Genomic DNA, 14,732 nt, shown 5'->3' with positions numbered 1-14,732 from the left:
TGGTGACAACTAGCTAGTTTAAGACACAAGCCTGTTTGATTAAAAGTGAAATACCGAAAAAGGATTAAATTGACTTAATTGTACAAGTTGTATAAACAACGATGTAATTCACTATGTTATGCTGTTGAAAACATGGAACATTTACTGAACCTCAAAGACAAATGAAATCAACTCAAATATGATATTTATGGCTAGTTTTCTAACCAAGCCAATGGAATACCTATATAAGTATAGTTGACTTGGATTATTCTTTAATTTTAGAATTTGACAAAATGCAAACTGTTTTTTATCACCCAATACCAGCAGCATAATCTAATATGCGCACCAAACCATGGCAGTATAATCAGTTCGTTGATTGTGGCAATTATCTGGCAGAGGTAGAAGCAGAAGCAAATAAAAGAAGACCAAGTATCTAGCCCAATTCAACTCTGTCTTGAGATTTGATTGCAAATGGTGCAGATCCAGTACCAAGGGTCAAGACCATGCTTACTACAGGTCATGCAAAGCAAACTATGATGGCCCTAATGACTTGACCAAACTTATGGAGACAGCTACCAACCAGCAAGCCTACATATCTATCAATTTAAACCTTCTGTTACAAGCATGTTCAGTAGAGGTACCAAAGTTGACAATTTAGCTTTATCAGAGATACTTTTTGCCAACTACGGATGATGGCTGATCACTTTATCTTGAATTATACATAATGAATAAATATTTGAAAACCCCTTATCTTCTATTTTTACCAAGTAAAAATGGATATGCAGGTGTTTAAAGGTATGGAATAATTGTTCTTTTAACCAAAAACAAAAAGGAAGATATGCAGTTTAAACACAAAAAAAAACATTGTGTACGTTGATAAAAGGCCGATAATAAATCTCCAGTTATGAGACCCAAACTCCAGCTGAAAATTTCCAAATCTCCAGTTGTGGCTTGACAACTCTGTCACATGTCTGAAATCTTAAGTCACACAAATAATTCAATTTATTTGTAAATAATCATGATAATGTATTAGTTGAGTTCAAATTCTAACAAAAATATAACTGTGTGCCTTTTTGAGGGAAGACTCTTGAGACAGAAGATTTACACCTTCTGAAAATAATCTATACTGGCAATTTTTCCCTGGACTATTTTTTGGAGGCAGCTGCAGTGTTTCTTCTGTGACAATAATTACACTTTAGCAATCTTTTTTTTTACTTCTAAGCAGAAAATACAGATTTACATAAATATGGAGATGCACTAAACTTTTACCTCTCAGCTGAGAATGCAGATTCAGTATCTATGTACATCACACAACCATCTAGACCTCCCATGTTAGTAGGCAGTGTGGCTACAACACTTAACATCACACAGAACTGGGTTTTACCACATCCTGAAGGGCCTGCAATCTACAAACAAAAGCATTTTTATTTTATACACTTAAATAGAAGCATCTTCATTAACTATTGTGTAGTGTAAACAACATTATCGCTATTTGTGCATTTTTCATTTGATATCTTTTTTGTGATAATTTTCATATCATGCCACTTGCTTGAGATGGAAAATTATCGCTAGAAACTAAGAAGGCATGTGGCTTTGCTAATGAAATTAACATGTAGTTGACAACTTCGTCATAGGTAAAATAGCAATAAACAGATTATCATTGGTCATCTCAACTCTATTGCTTTTCTCACTTTTGTCGTACTGGCTCAAGTAAGAAAATAAATCTCGTTGAGATGATCAACGATAATCTATAAATGATTCATTGATGTACCCCCATTTTTAACAAAATTTAAATATTAAATCTGTTTTGTTCACACATCTTTCATTTGTCTTTGTCATTAAAATGGAATTTTAAGTGACTGACAAATAAGTGAGAGGTTAAGCTAGCTATAAAACCAGGTTTAATCCATAAGAAAATGCCTGTACCTAGTCAGGAATATGACAGTTGTTATTCATTCGTTTGATGTTTTTGAGCTTTCGATTTGAGCTTTCGATTTGGCCTTTTGATTACAAACTTTCCGTTTTGAATTTTTCAGTATTTTTGTTATTTTACTTTTTTCATAACTAAAATCTTAATTTTATTGATATTTGTATAACTGATATTATTTTTATAGTTTCACCCTATCTACTGGTCTATACTTTACCAAAAAGAACTCACTTTTTATATTTTGATAGTATTACTTTAAATTGCAAAAAGTAATTTCACATTTAATTTCTGTACATTGTTCAATATTGCATGTAAATATTTTTGAATTTGCAGTTCACAAACCTCACTCACTGTACCCATAGGAATACCGCCATGTAAAACTTTGTCCAGGTCTGGTAAAGTTGTCTCAAAAAAGTTCTTTGACTTTCTTCTCGCTAGAAGCTCTAATGCCTGTTAATGTTTTAGAAAACTGATCAATAGCTAGAAAACCGGGAACCAGTACAATGATTATAAACTACGAACTGCAGTCAGGTTTTCGTTTAGGATCTGGTTTTTCAGACTGCTACATCAGTCAGAGCTCTGACATAAACAAGTCAGAATAAAATGACTTCTTCAAGTCAGAAAATGTTTTGAAATTCTGACCTGTACGGGTCAATTTTTGTTTTGCGTAGTTTTCCATCGAGTCCGTCAAACCAGAAGATATTTTGAATTTGCCGCCGATCTAAGACATATACGATCACGTGGTTTTTTGCGAGAGATCACGTGTTTGAGAGTCGTTGTTTTGGGAGTTTCTCGAACGAGAAGTTATTGAAAATATAGTGATTATTTACGTTTTTTTAGTGCAAATCTAGGTCAATGTGGTCATTTTCAGAAGGTAATACATATTACCTCCGTATTTTCTTGGCCATTTTAATATTTTTTGCGTGTGAAGAAGGTCTTTGCAAGTGATTTTGTTGCTGTTTCATGAAGGCGCGTGACCTGTAAATACGGATGCGTGGCCTTTGAGATGACCGGGTGTCTGACAATTCTGACTTGTTCAGGTCAGAAAATGTTGTTATGATAATGAACTGTTATTTTCGGGAGACAACTCGTGTTGTCTTAAACAGTATTAATTTTAAAAGTAAAATTATTGCTTCGAGCTGAACATCATCACATGATTTTTCTATTTTTAAACTCAATCATGAATTGACTTTTTAACCTTTCCGAGTTTGCGGCTTATAAATATATTTGTTTTTTCGTTTCTCCCAATGAGAAAAACGATCTTTTGAATATTGATATTAATGAAAATGAAATGAAATCGGAATAATTTTAATAAAGGTAAAGGGAAGGGAGGGTTAAATAACTAAAGAACCGAAATATTTTTTTATTTTAATTTTAAAAATGATTTTAACTTGAGAACATTATAAAGAGATTCACAAAACGGGTTTTTCAATTATGAACATGGAATATGATATTAAAAACAAATCAAATGAAATGTAGGGTAAGGCTCCAGGGATCACCCTACCCCTGTCATTTGACAATGTTGAACAGTCGAGATCCCCTCAATTTTTTCTCGCTGTAAAGTATAATGAAATATACCAGGCTACAGTGGCGGATCCAGAGGGGGGGTTCCGGGGGTTGGAACCCCCCCTTTTTTTTGGCCGATCAATGCATTTGAATGGGGACATATAGTTGGAACCCCCCCTTTATCCTGGGTTGGGACCCCCCCCCCCTTTTTAAAATGGCTGGATCCGCCCCTGGGCTAGTCTCTATGGGTCGCCCCACCCCTTGTAATTTGAGAATGATCTTATATCTTGAAAGAATCCATGACAAGTCGCCCCACTGGCAAGTCGCCCCACTCCTAGTCGACCCACTTTTTCACCAACTCGCCCCACTTTAAAAAAAAACCGCCCCAACCTGGATCACCAACTCGCCCCACTTTTTAAAAAATCGCCCCACTTGTGAAATGTGTTAAATCCCGTTAATATTACTCCTGAAAACTCGCCCCACTCAATGGAAAACGATAAAATCTAGATTAACATATTATTAACCAGGATGAATGTAGTAAAGCCAACTCGCCCCACTCATGGAAAAAGATGTTATCCCGTTGTATATAACTTAAATTCCGTAAATATTACTCCTGCCAACTCGCCCCACTTATAGAAAACGATAATATCTAGATTAATATATTATTAACCAGAATGAATGTATTAATGCCAACTTGCCCCACTTATGGAAAAAGATGTTATTCCGTGAATATTACTCCTGCCAACTCGCCCCACTTGAAAGAAAACGATAATATCTAGATTTATATTATATTATTAACCAGGATGAATGTAGTAATGCCAACTCGCCCCACTTATGGAAAAAGATGTTATCCCGTTGTATATATAAGTTAAATTCCGTAAATATTACTCCTGCCAACTCGCCCCACTTATTTGCTATCCCATTGAAAACCTTATAGAAACTTCTTATATTATTCCTTTTTTTTATGCAAATAACTAATCTTAAAAAAATACAGTTATTTTGCAATAATAAATTATTTTTAAGTGGGGCGAGTTTTTATATTTTAATTTTATATCTAAAATATTACCGTTTTCCATTAAGTGGGGCGAGTTGGCAGGAGTAATATTAAACATGATTTAACCAATTTCACATGTGGGGCGTTTTTTTAAAAAGTGGGGCGAGTTGGTGATCCAGGTTGGGGCGTTTTTTTTTAAAGTGGGGCGACTAGGTGTGGGGCGACTTGCCAGTGGGGCGACTTGTCCTGCTTCCTCTTGAAAATGGTCGAGATCCCCACCTGTAAACCATATATATTCCTTTTTATAATGTCAAATTGATTTGAATGAAATATACCGGGCTAGTCTCTGGGTTTACCCACTCCCCTGCCATTTGCGAATGTTCTTATATTTTGTAAACGGTCGAGATCCCCACCCCTAAACTATATATATTCTTGCATGGGAAAATAAAACAAACCCAATGTAATATAGGGGAAGTCCCTTGGGGGGGGGGGGGGGGTTCACCCCTACTGTGTGAAAACATGTAAATGGTCAAGATCCGCACCCCTGAACCATATATATATTAGTGTAAGGGACAACAAGACAAATCAAATGAAATAAAGATAAAGTCCCTTGGGGTCACCCCACCCCCTCATGTTGGAAAACTTGTAAACGGTTGAGATCCCCACCCCTTAAGCCTATATATTATTATATGGGACAATACAACGAATCAAATGAAATAAAGGGAAAGTCCATGGGGGTCATCCCCATCTCCCTTTTTGAAATGGTTTGGATCACCACCCCTAAACCATATAATATTCCTGTTCGTCATTTCAAGAAGATTTGAATGACATACAGGGTCAATCCCTAATTATATGGCATATATGTTTTCCTATGAAGTTACACATCTATAATTCTTACCCCAGATGCTTAGCCACATAAAGCATTAACCTTTTATTTGAAATATAGATAGTCTTTGTTTCTACAGAAGTGAGAAGAACATTGGAAGTCAGTATGTTCTGACTTATAAAAGTCTGAATGGTCTGACTTATGAAAGTCTGAATGTTCTGACTTTAATTTAATAAGGCCAGAAAGACTCAGAATGATCTGAAGATAATGACTTGTTTTTAATGTTTAGAGTATTTAAGAATATGAATGCTCTTGTCATGCTAGTACCATAAGAAACCCTGACAAGATTTTGTTCCCAAAAAAATATATATTAAGAATAACAAGTGTACAATTGAACATAAATTACAAAGTTATAAATGTTGCTAAAAAAATATATTTAAAAAACACCCAATAGATAGTTGTAGTGAAAATATTATGTATTTATATGTACCACTTCTTGAAGGACAACAAAGTCACCAAACTTAGTCTGATTTTCTAAGTATGTTCTTCTCAAAATTTTGTTTACAGAACATGATTTGACCTGTTTAAGTCAGTTTATAGAAAAAAAATCCGATCAAACTAGGTTTCTTCATCTTAGCCCCACCTTTTTTCTCCTTATCTGAATCGACTACTGTTGGGATAATTAATTTTTTTTTAAGAAACAATTCAGTCAAATGGTTTTTAGAATAATGTTTTTTACAACCAAAAGTTCTATATGTTAACTTTACAGAAAAAAAGTCATGAAAATACAGAAATAAAATAAATTTTTAAGATACAAATTTGATGAAATTTGTTAAAAAAAATACATTTTAATATAAAATATACCAAATACATTTTTTTTATAGTCCTCAATATTATGACTTGAGGGGACCATATTTCATCAGTCTTTTATCTGGTTTGTCATACATTTTAAAATCAATATGAAAATCCTAGACTTAAAAGTTGACATAAGTTTAGTTTTGACTGACTCTTTGAAGTCAGAACATGATTTGACCTGTTAAAGTCAGTTTACAGAGAAAATTAAATCCAATCAAAACTAGGTCTTCTTCTTCTAAGCCCCCCCTTTTTTCCCCTTTTATCTGAATCTGCTACTGTTGAGTTAATAAATTGATAAGTTTATTAGAAACAATTCAGTCAAATGGTTTAAAATAATATATTTTACAACCAAAAGTTCCATGTGTTAACTTAACAGAAAAGAAAGGTCATGAAAATACAGAAATATAATAAAATTTAAAGATGATTTGATGAAATTTGTAAACAAAATACATTTGAATATAAAATATTAGTTCTCATCATTGTGAATTTATTATTGGGTGTCTTTTATCTGATTTTCCCATACGTTCTTAAATGCATATATTTATGACAATGCCAGACTTAACAGTTGTAATAATAAGTTAAAGTGAAGTTTTTGACTGACTCTTTGAAGTCAGAACATAATTTGACCAGTTTAAAACAAAATACATTTAAATATTGAATAATCAATATGCAAAATAAACTTTTTTATAGTCCTCATTAATTATTGCGCTGTATGGGGACCTTATTTCCTCTGTCTTTTATCTGGCTTTTCCGTACATTTTTAAATTAATATGAAAAAACTAGACTTAAAAGTTGAAATAAGTTTAGATGGGACTGACTTTTTGAAGTCAGAACACGATTTGACCTGTTAAAGTCAGTTGACAAGAAAAAAATGTCCTATCAAAGTTAGGTGTTCTTCCTCTAATCCCCCTCCCCACTCAACATCAATCTGCTACTGTTGAGTTAATTAATTACTGATTTTTTTTAGAAACAATTCAGTCAAATGGTTATTAAAATATAAAAAAAATTTGCAACCACAAGTTCCATGTGTTAACTTAACAGAAAAGAAAAGTCATGAAAATACAGAAATAATACAATATTATTTTTTTTTAGATAATTTGATGAAAATCTAAAAAAAACAAAATGCATTTGAATATTCAATATATCAAATAAAAATGTTCCATATAATTTAAATCAATATGAAAATCCTGGACTTAAAAGTTGAAATAAGTTTAGTTTTGACAGACTCTTAAAAGTCAGAACATGATTTGACCTGTTAAAGTCAGTTTACAGAAAAAAAAATCCAATCAAACTAGGTTTCTTCATCTTAGCCCCCCCCCCCCCCTTTTCCCCTTATTTGAATCTGCTACTGTTGAGTTAAAAAAAAAAATTAAGAAACAGTTCAGTCAAATGGTTTTTAGAATAATGTTTTTTACAACCAAAAGTTCTATTTGTTAACTTAACAGAAAAAAAGTCATGAAAATACGGAAATAGAATAAATTTTTAAGATATTAATTTGATGAAATTTGTTAACAAAATACATTTGAATATAAAATATACCAAATACATTTTTGTATAGTCCTCATTATTGTGACTTAAGGGGACCTTATTTCATCAGTCTTTTATCTGGTTTCCCATACATTTTAAAATCAATATGAAAATCCTAGACTTAAAAGTTGAAATAAGTTTAGTTTTGACTGACTCTTTGAAGTCAGAACATGATTTGACCTGTTAAAGTTAGTTTACAGAGAAAATTAAATCCAATCAAAACTAGGTCTTCTTCTTCTAAGCCCCCCCCCCCCTCTCTTCCCCTTTTTCCCTTATCTGAATCTGCTACTGTTGAGTTAATTAATTGATAGGTTTATTAGAAACAATTCAGTCAAATGGTTTAAAATAATATATTTTAAAACCAAAAGTTCCACGTGTTAACTTAACAGAAAAGAAAGGTCATGAAAATACAAAAATATAATAAAATTTAAAGATGATTTGATGAAATTTGTAAACAAAATTTATTTGAATATAAAATATACCAAACACATTTTTTTATAGTCCTCATTATTGTGACTTTATTATTGGGTGTCTTTTATCTGAATTTCCCATACATTCTTAAAGCATATGACAATGCCAGACTAAAAAGTTGTAATGATTAGCTAAAGTGAAGTTTTTGACTGACTCTTTGAAGTCAGAACATACTTTGACCGGTTTAAAACAAAATACATTTAAATATATTGAATATGCAAAATAAACTTTTTTATAGTCCTCATTATTGCGCCGTATGGGGACCTTATTTCCTCTGTCTTTTATCTGGCTTTTCCGTACATTTTTAAATCAATATGAAAAAACTAGACTTAAAAGTTGAAATAAGTTTAGTTGGGACTGACTCTTTGAAGTCAGAACACGATTTGACCTGTTAATAAGTCAGTTGACAGAGAAAAAAAAATGTCCAATCAAAACTAAGTCTTCTTCCTTTAAGCCCCCTCCATATCTGAATCTGCTACTGCAGAGTTAATTAATTCATAATTATTTTTAAGAAACAATTCAGTCAAATGGTTTTTAAAATAATGTTTTTTTAAACCGAAAGTTCCAAATGTTAATTTAACAGAAAAAAAGTCATGAAAATACAGAAATATAATAAAATTTTAAAATAATTTGGAGAAATTTGTTAACAAAATACATTTGAATATTAAATAATAGTATACCAAATACACTTTTTTATAGTCCACGTTTTTGTGACTTTATTATTGGGTGTCTTTTATCTGAGTTTCTTATACATTCTGAAATGCATATGACAATCCCAGACTTAAAGTTGCAATACTTGATTAAAGTATAGTCTTTTACTGACTCCTTGAAGTCAGAACATAATGTGACTTGTTCAAGTCAGTTTGCACAACAGGATTTACCTCAATGAAATATTAAGATACAATGTATCAAAAATATACCAAATTATCTTTTATATATATAGTTCTTATAATTGTGACTTAATTTTTTGTGATTTTTTTTCCTACTTGTATCCATACATTCTAAGTTAACAATCACATCACAATCATGATAATGCACGACTTTTACAGAACTTTGCAAGCCATTTAGTTTTTGACAGACTCTTTTAAGTCAGAACATGATTTGACCTGTTTAAGTCAATTTGTCCGAACATGCCCATTTGACCTGTTTAAGTCAATTTGTCTGAACATGATTTGACCTGTTCAAGTCAGATTGCAGAACAAATTTTCCAATCAAAGCTAGGTGTACTTCCTTTAAGCCCTGCTTCTGAATCTGCCATTTGTGAATTTATTTGATAAATGTTTAGAAACAATTAAGTCAAATGGTTATTTATTTTAGGGGATCTTACATATATTTCTTATGTCTGACGTTCCCATACTTTCATTTAATATCATATGTCAGTGCCCCACTCTAAAAATTTCAATAAATTTAGTTTTGGGCTGACTGTTATAAGTCAAAACATGATTTGACCTGTTTAAAAGAAAATGCATTTAAATATTGAATATACCAAATATTTTTTTTTATAGTCCTCATTGTGACTTTAGGGGACCTTTAATATTTTCTCTGTCCTATATCTGGCTTTAAATCAATATGACAGTACAAGACATAAAGGTTGAAATAAGTTTAGTTTTGACTGACTCTTTCAAGTCAGAACATAGTGTGACTTGTTTGAGTCAGTTTGCACAACAGTATTTACCTCAATGAAATATTAAAATAATAAATGTTTTGCTCTTGATAAATTTAGCTAAAAGTGGATGAAAATAGATCCCTTATTTTTTCCTTGGAAGATTTGAAGTATTGTCATGGTACTAGTAAATGTATCCAATATTGTATTTTGTAAATCTTTTGATATTGACAGAAAATTGTATGATCCATTTTTCTGCTTTGGTTTTTGTTTGTATTAATTTTGAAATGATCGAATTTGATGAGATAAATATATTATGTTAAGATTCTGAAAAGAAGAAGGTATGACGAGCCCCACTTTTTAAACTCTTTGATTCGAAACTAGTAATCACTATATTTTATGGAGATTGATAACAAAGTGGTAGTAATGACTGCTTCAAGTCAGAACAAAAATGACCTCTCTAAGTCAAAAGGTATTAAAAAGGGACATACATCTTATTAGAATATGAAGATATTAAGTCACAATATTTTATGCAAAAGCTGACCTGTGGAAGTCATTTTATGATAAATTAAAGTCTGACATAAACTGACCTGTACAAGTCATATTCTGTTGAGTGCAAGAAGGGAGACAACACTTGCATCAAATTATATCTGACCTATGGAAGTCATTTTATTCTGACTTGTTTATGTCAGAGCTCTGACTGTACATGTGCTTTTGTTTCAGATAAAGGTCCTTTTTAAAACAGTATTTTAATGAATACTTGCTCATTAGTTTGATTTTAAAGAAACAGCACTATTTACTTCCAAAGTCATATATTTTTGAAAAATATAAAGTACAAATTTTTTAATGCAGATCGCACCATATTTGTTTTTTATTTCTTAGTAGCTATTCAATTCCTGTTATGAAAAATGCGACTTTTTGAACTTTTCCTATGTTTATACTTTTTTGATATTGAAACATTCTATACTGTTTTTGAATTAACGACATACATTTCTAGCTGCAATTTGATTTTGGGAATAGGCATTTTCCATGGTAATACCACAAACAATAGCAAATGATTTGAATTAACAGAGTTTTACTATACATGTAAGTTTAACATTTTCAACACATGACAAACAGTTTTCTCTCTGAATCCTATTAAATATTATTTTAAGAACAAACATATTTTTGAATCTTGATCTTGGCAATGAAAGATAGTGAAACCGTACTTTAACTTTTAGTTGACTATTATTTTTGTTTTAAAAGGTTCTTGGACTTGGTTTAATTTTAAAATCTTTGAAATGCAGCATAATTTGATCCATGTCAAATCTTCAATTCATTCAGACCTTAAATTTTATTCTTAAAAAGTATAAATGTGATCCATCGATTTTCCCTGAAGTCTCCCTGTTGGGGCCGTCACTTCTCCCTGTTGGGTCTTCACTTCTCCCTATAATTATGAAGTGAGGTGACCCCTACTATAATGGTTTATTTTTACAAATTGTGACTTGGATGGAGAGTGTTCTCATTGGCACTCATACCACATCTTCTTGTATCTAAAGACTGGAGCTTGTGATCAGTGTTGGTCACACAATCCCAATGATTGGATGGTCTAAATTGGGAGGTTCTAAGATCTAGGACTATCCAATCCTCATTTTTGTCGAGCCTTCGACTTTAGTCGAAAAAGCGAGACTAAGCGATCCTACATTCCGTCGGCGTCGGCGTCGGCGTCGTCGGCGGCGTCCACAAATATTCACTCTGTGGTTAAAGTTTTTGACATTTTAATAACTTTCTTAAACTATACTGAATTTCTACCAAACTTGGAGAGAAGCTTGTTTATGATCATAAGAAAGTATCCAGAAGTAAATTTTGTAAAAATAAAATTCCATTTTTTCCGTATTTTACTTATAAATGGACTTAGTTTTTCTGCAAGGAAACATTACATTCACTCTGTGGTTAAAGTTTTTAAAATTTTTAATAACTTTCATAAACTATCCTTGATTTGTATCAAACTTGGACAGAAGCTTGTTTATGATCATAAGATAGTATCCAGAAGAAAATTTTGTAAAAATAAATTTCCACTTTTCCGTATTTTACTTATAAATGGACTTAGTTTTTCTGCGAGGAAACATTACATTCACTCTGTGGTTAAAGTTTTTAAAATTTTGATAACTTTCATAAACTATCCTTGATTTGTACCAAACTTGGACAGAAGCTTGTTTATGATCATAAGATAGTATCAAGAAGAAAATTTTGTAAAAATAAATTTCCACTTTTCTGTATTTTACTTATAAATGGACTTAGTTTTTTTGCCAGAAACAAAACATTCACTCTGTGGTTTAAGTTTTTAAAATTTTTATAATGTTCTTAAACTATCCTGGATTTCTACCAAACTTAGACAAAAGCTTGTTTCTGATCATAAGATATTATTCAGAAGTAAATTTTGTAAAAAAAAAAATTCACTTTTTCCGTATTTTACTTATAAATGGACTTAGTTTTTCTTCCAGTTAACATTACATTCACTCTGTGGTTAAAGTTTATAAAACATTTATTAGATTCATAAACTATCCTGGATTTTTTACCAAACTTGGAAGCTTCTTTCAATCAAAAGACAGTATCGAGAGGGAAATTTTTATTGATGTTTTTCCTCATTTTTGTTGAGTCTGTGATTAACAGCAAACGTAGGCGAGACACTGGGTTCCGTGGAACCCTTATGAATTTTTTATGATATACATACAGTGATTGATTCAGGAACACAAGCTTTACAACAAGTCTTCACAACATTTTGTAAACTGTAATATCCTAATCCTAGTAGTTTCAGAAGTTCCAAATTGTTTTTTGACAAGAAATCCTGAAATTAAATGAAAATTTAGTACTGCTGGTTTTTCTTTTATAAACTCTTTTATATGTTATGTGTTTAGTATTCAGAGTGAGGGCCCGGTCAGGGAAAACCTGTCTAATATTCATATCAAACTTTAACTTTATACATGTTAGATACACAATCTTTTTATTAGTTATTATTGCCATTAATTATCTTTTAGAAACTGTGAATACTCTCATATATCCTTTCTATATATTTGTATTTGTGCTTCGTTTTGATCTGATGAGTTGGACCCTTTTCGGCTGATTTTTATAATTTTTACATGTAGTTCTATATATTACACCACTGTCTAAAGTTAGGAAAAGAGTTTGCAGCAAACATGTTAAACCCCTGCCAAATTCTGTGTCTGCCTATTTGAAGTCTCACGATTGTTTTCTCGTTTGAATTGTTTTACATCTTATCTTTCAGACAATTATGTACAGATTACACCGTTTACAATATTTCAGAGTTTAATGTCAAGCACACAAATCATAGCAGAATAGTCAATGATGTCTACGAAAATTAGTATGAAAAGGTTCAGATAATATGTTTATTAAACTAATTTGACCATGGTATTAGTCCTTGAAACTGTTGATTGGCATGTGAAGTGTGAAAACTAATTGTAATTGTATTATATGTCTATGCCTCTGGTGAAAATAAAGGGTAGTAAATGTACATTGTAGCAGTGATATTGTTGGCTTTTTTCAAAACTACCTCTACCCTTTTTTATTGGGAAAATGTGCGTCATTTTATCAAATTGGGAAATTTATAATGAAAAATGAATTTGACTGGAACTTCAATTTGCAGACCGCCTTTCAAGTGGTAAACCCCTATTTGAAATAGGACCCCTTATTGTCAGTGATGATACATACATGTAAGTAGACCCTCAAATCTGCAAATATAGTCATTTTAGGCATGAAAATGGTTAAAATGATTGTTTTTTCAGTTTGTATTCATGCACAATTACTACTGAGACTGCACTGTTTAGGAAAAAAGTTGTCTTTTTTGGAATAATTTTAAGCCATTTTTTTTTCAAATTGGGATTCTTCTCCAGGGGAAAAAGCATTTATTCTCAAGTAATTCAAGGCAAACAATATCACTGTGTAGGTACATGAAACTCACATAAATAAATAGAGGCCCGATTTATATGGTTATGATGCCGTGGCATGAGTCAACTACAGAAGCAGCCGTTGGACACCAGAGTAATTATATTGGAGTAAAAGATCAGGAACAGGGAAAAATCTTCAGCAAATTATACGTAAAACAGTAAAAAAGGGGGGGGCTAGAACAGTTGTAGCATTTCATAATTCTAGATAGTTTAAATATATGAGTATAAAACCTTGCACGTGAACACGTTGTTGACAGCTAATCTTTCTGTTATATCCTTTGATAACCCAGCTCTTCGCAGTTTCTTGTTTGACATTTTTCAAAACTGTCCCAGCGGAAAAACGCGCCAAATTTATTCGGAACCTCTCCACCAAAAGTATAATACCGATGCAAGGACGGACAAAATTCGGCACACGACGGACCTCAAATAATAATATTGATCTTATTTATGATATAAATGGTAATGAGCCACATGTTTCCATGGTACCCTAATAATTATAGCAGGATAAACTGAATTTGATGAAAACAACTAAACATGAATTTCCGGGGTTACACTAAAGACCTGAAAGTGGACCTGAAAAGACCTGAAAAGACCTGAAAATATACGACTAAAATTATTCAAATTGCAATAACTTTTTTATTATTGGATGGAATTTCTTAAAGTTGGAATTTTATTTATTGTAAATATTTATATTTCATTAAAATTTTAAAAAACTAATTAAAAAACAATTTTTTGATGCCAAAAGTTGGACCTGAACGGAGAAATGAAAAGACCTGAAGGGACCTGAAAATCTATGTCGGACTAATTCTAACTACAATAACTTTTTTTAATATTCAATGGATATCTTTCAACTTTTGATTTTGTGACACAAAAAGTTCAATATAATGATAATATGAAAAAAAATATGTGAAAAATATTGTTGGGGTGTCAAAACTCGGACCTGAACGAAAAATTCAAAATCTGAATGAGCCTAAAATTCCACATTATTTTAAAACAAAAATAATAAACGTAGACGAAAAATATGATTGATAACTTTTCATGTTCGATGTCATTTGGTCTCTTGTAGAGAACTGTCTCATTGGTATCACACCACATCTCTC

General features: G+C 31.7%; 1 protein-coding gene across 3 annotated transcripts in view; it reads right to left on the bottom strand.

Annotated features, from left to right (window-relative positions):
- Positions 1-13,994, bottom strand: part of LOC143069739 (DNA repair protein RAD51 homolog 2-like) — a 61,100-nt gene extending 47,106 nt beyond the window's left edge. For 2 of the 3 annotated variants that reach the window (XM_076244512.1, XM_076244514.1), the window contains exons 1-4: positions 13,864-13,994; positions 12,402-12,515; positions 2,249-2,356; positions 1,249-1,385 (exon numbers count right to left, since the gene is read on the bottom strand). In XM_076244512.1, the coding sequence (XP_076100627.1) occupies positions 1,249-1,385; positions 2,249-2,356; positions 12,402-12,515; positions 13,864-13,947 (443 nt within the window). In that variant the 5' untranslated portion in view covers positions 13,948-13,994. The remainder of the gene's footprint in view (positions 1-1,248; positions 1,386-2,248; positions 2,357-12,401; positions 12,516-13,863) is intronic. The other variant, XM_076244513.1, reaches the window with a different exon arrangement.
- Positions 13,995-14,732: the final 738 nt, after the last annotated feature.

Source organism: Mytilus galloprovincialis, chromosome 3, assembly GCF_965363235.1.
Source record: "Mytilus galloprovincialis chromosome 3, xbMytGall1.hap1.1, whole genome shotgun sequence".
Lineage (NCBI taxonomy): Eukaryota > Metazoa > Mollusca > Bivalvia > Mytilida > Mytilidae > Mytilus > Mytilus galloprovincialis.
This window is presented reverse-complemented; position numbering and strand designations above follow the sequence as displayed.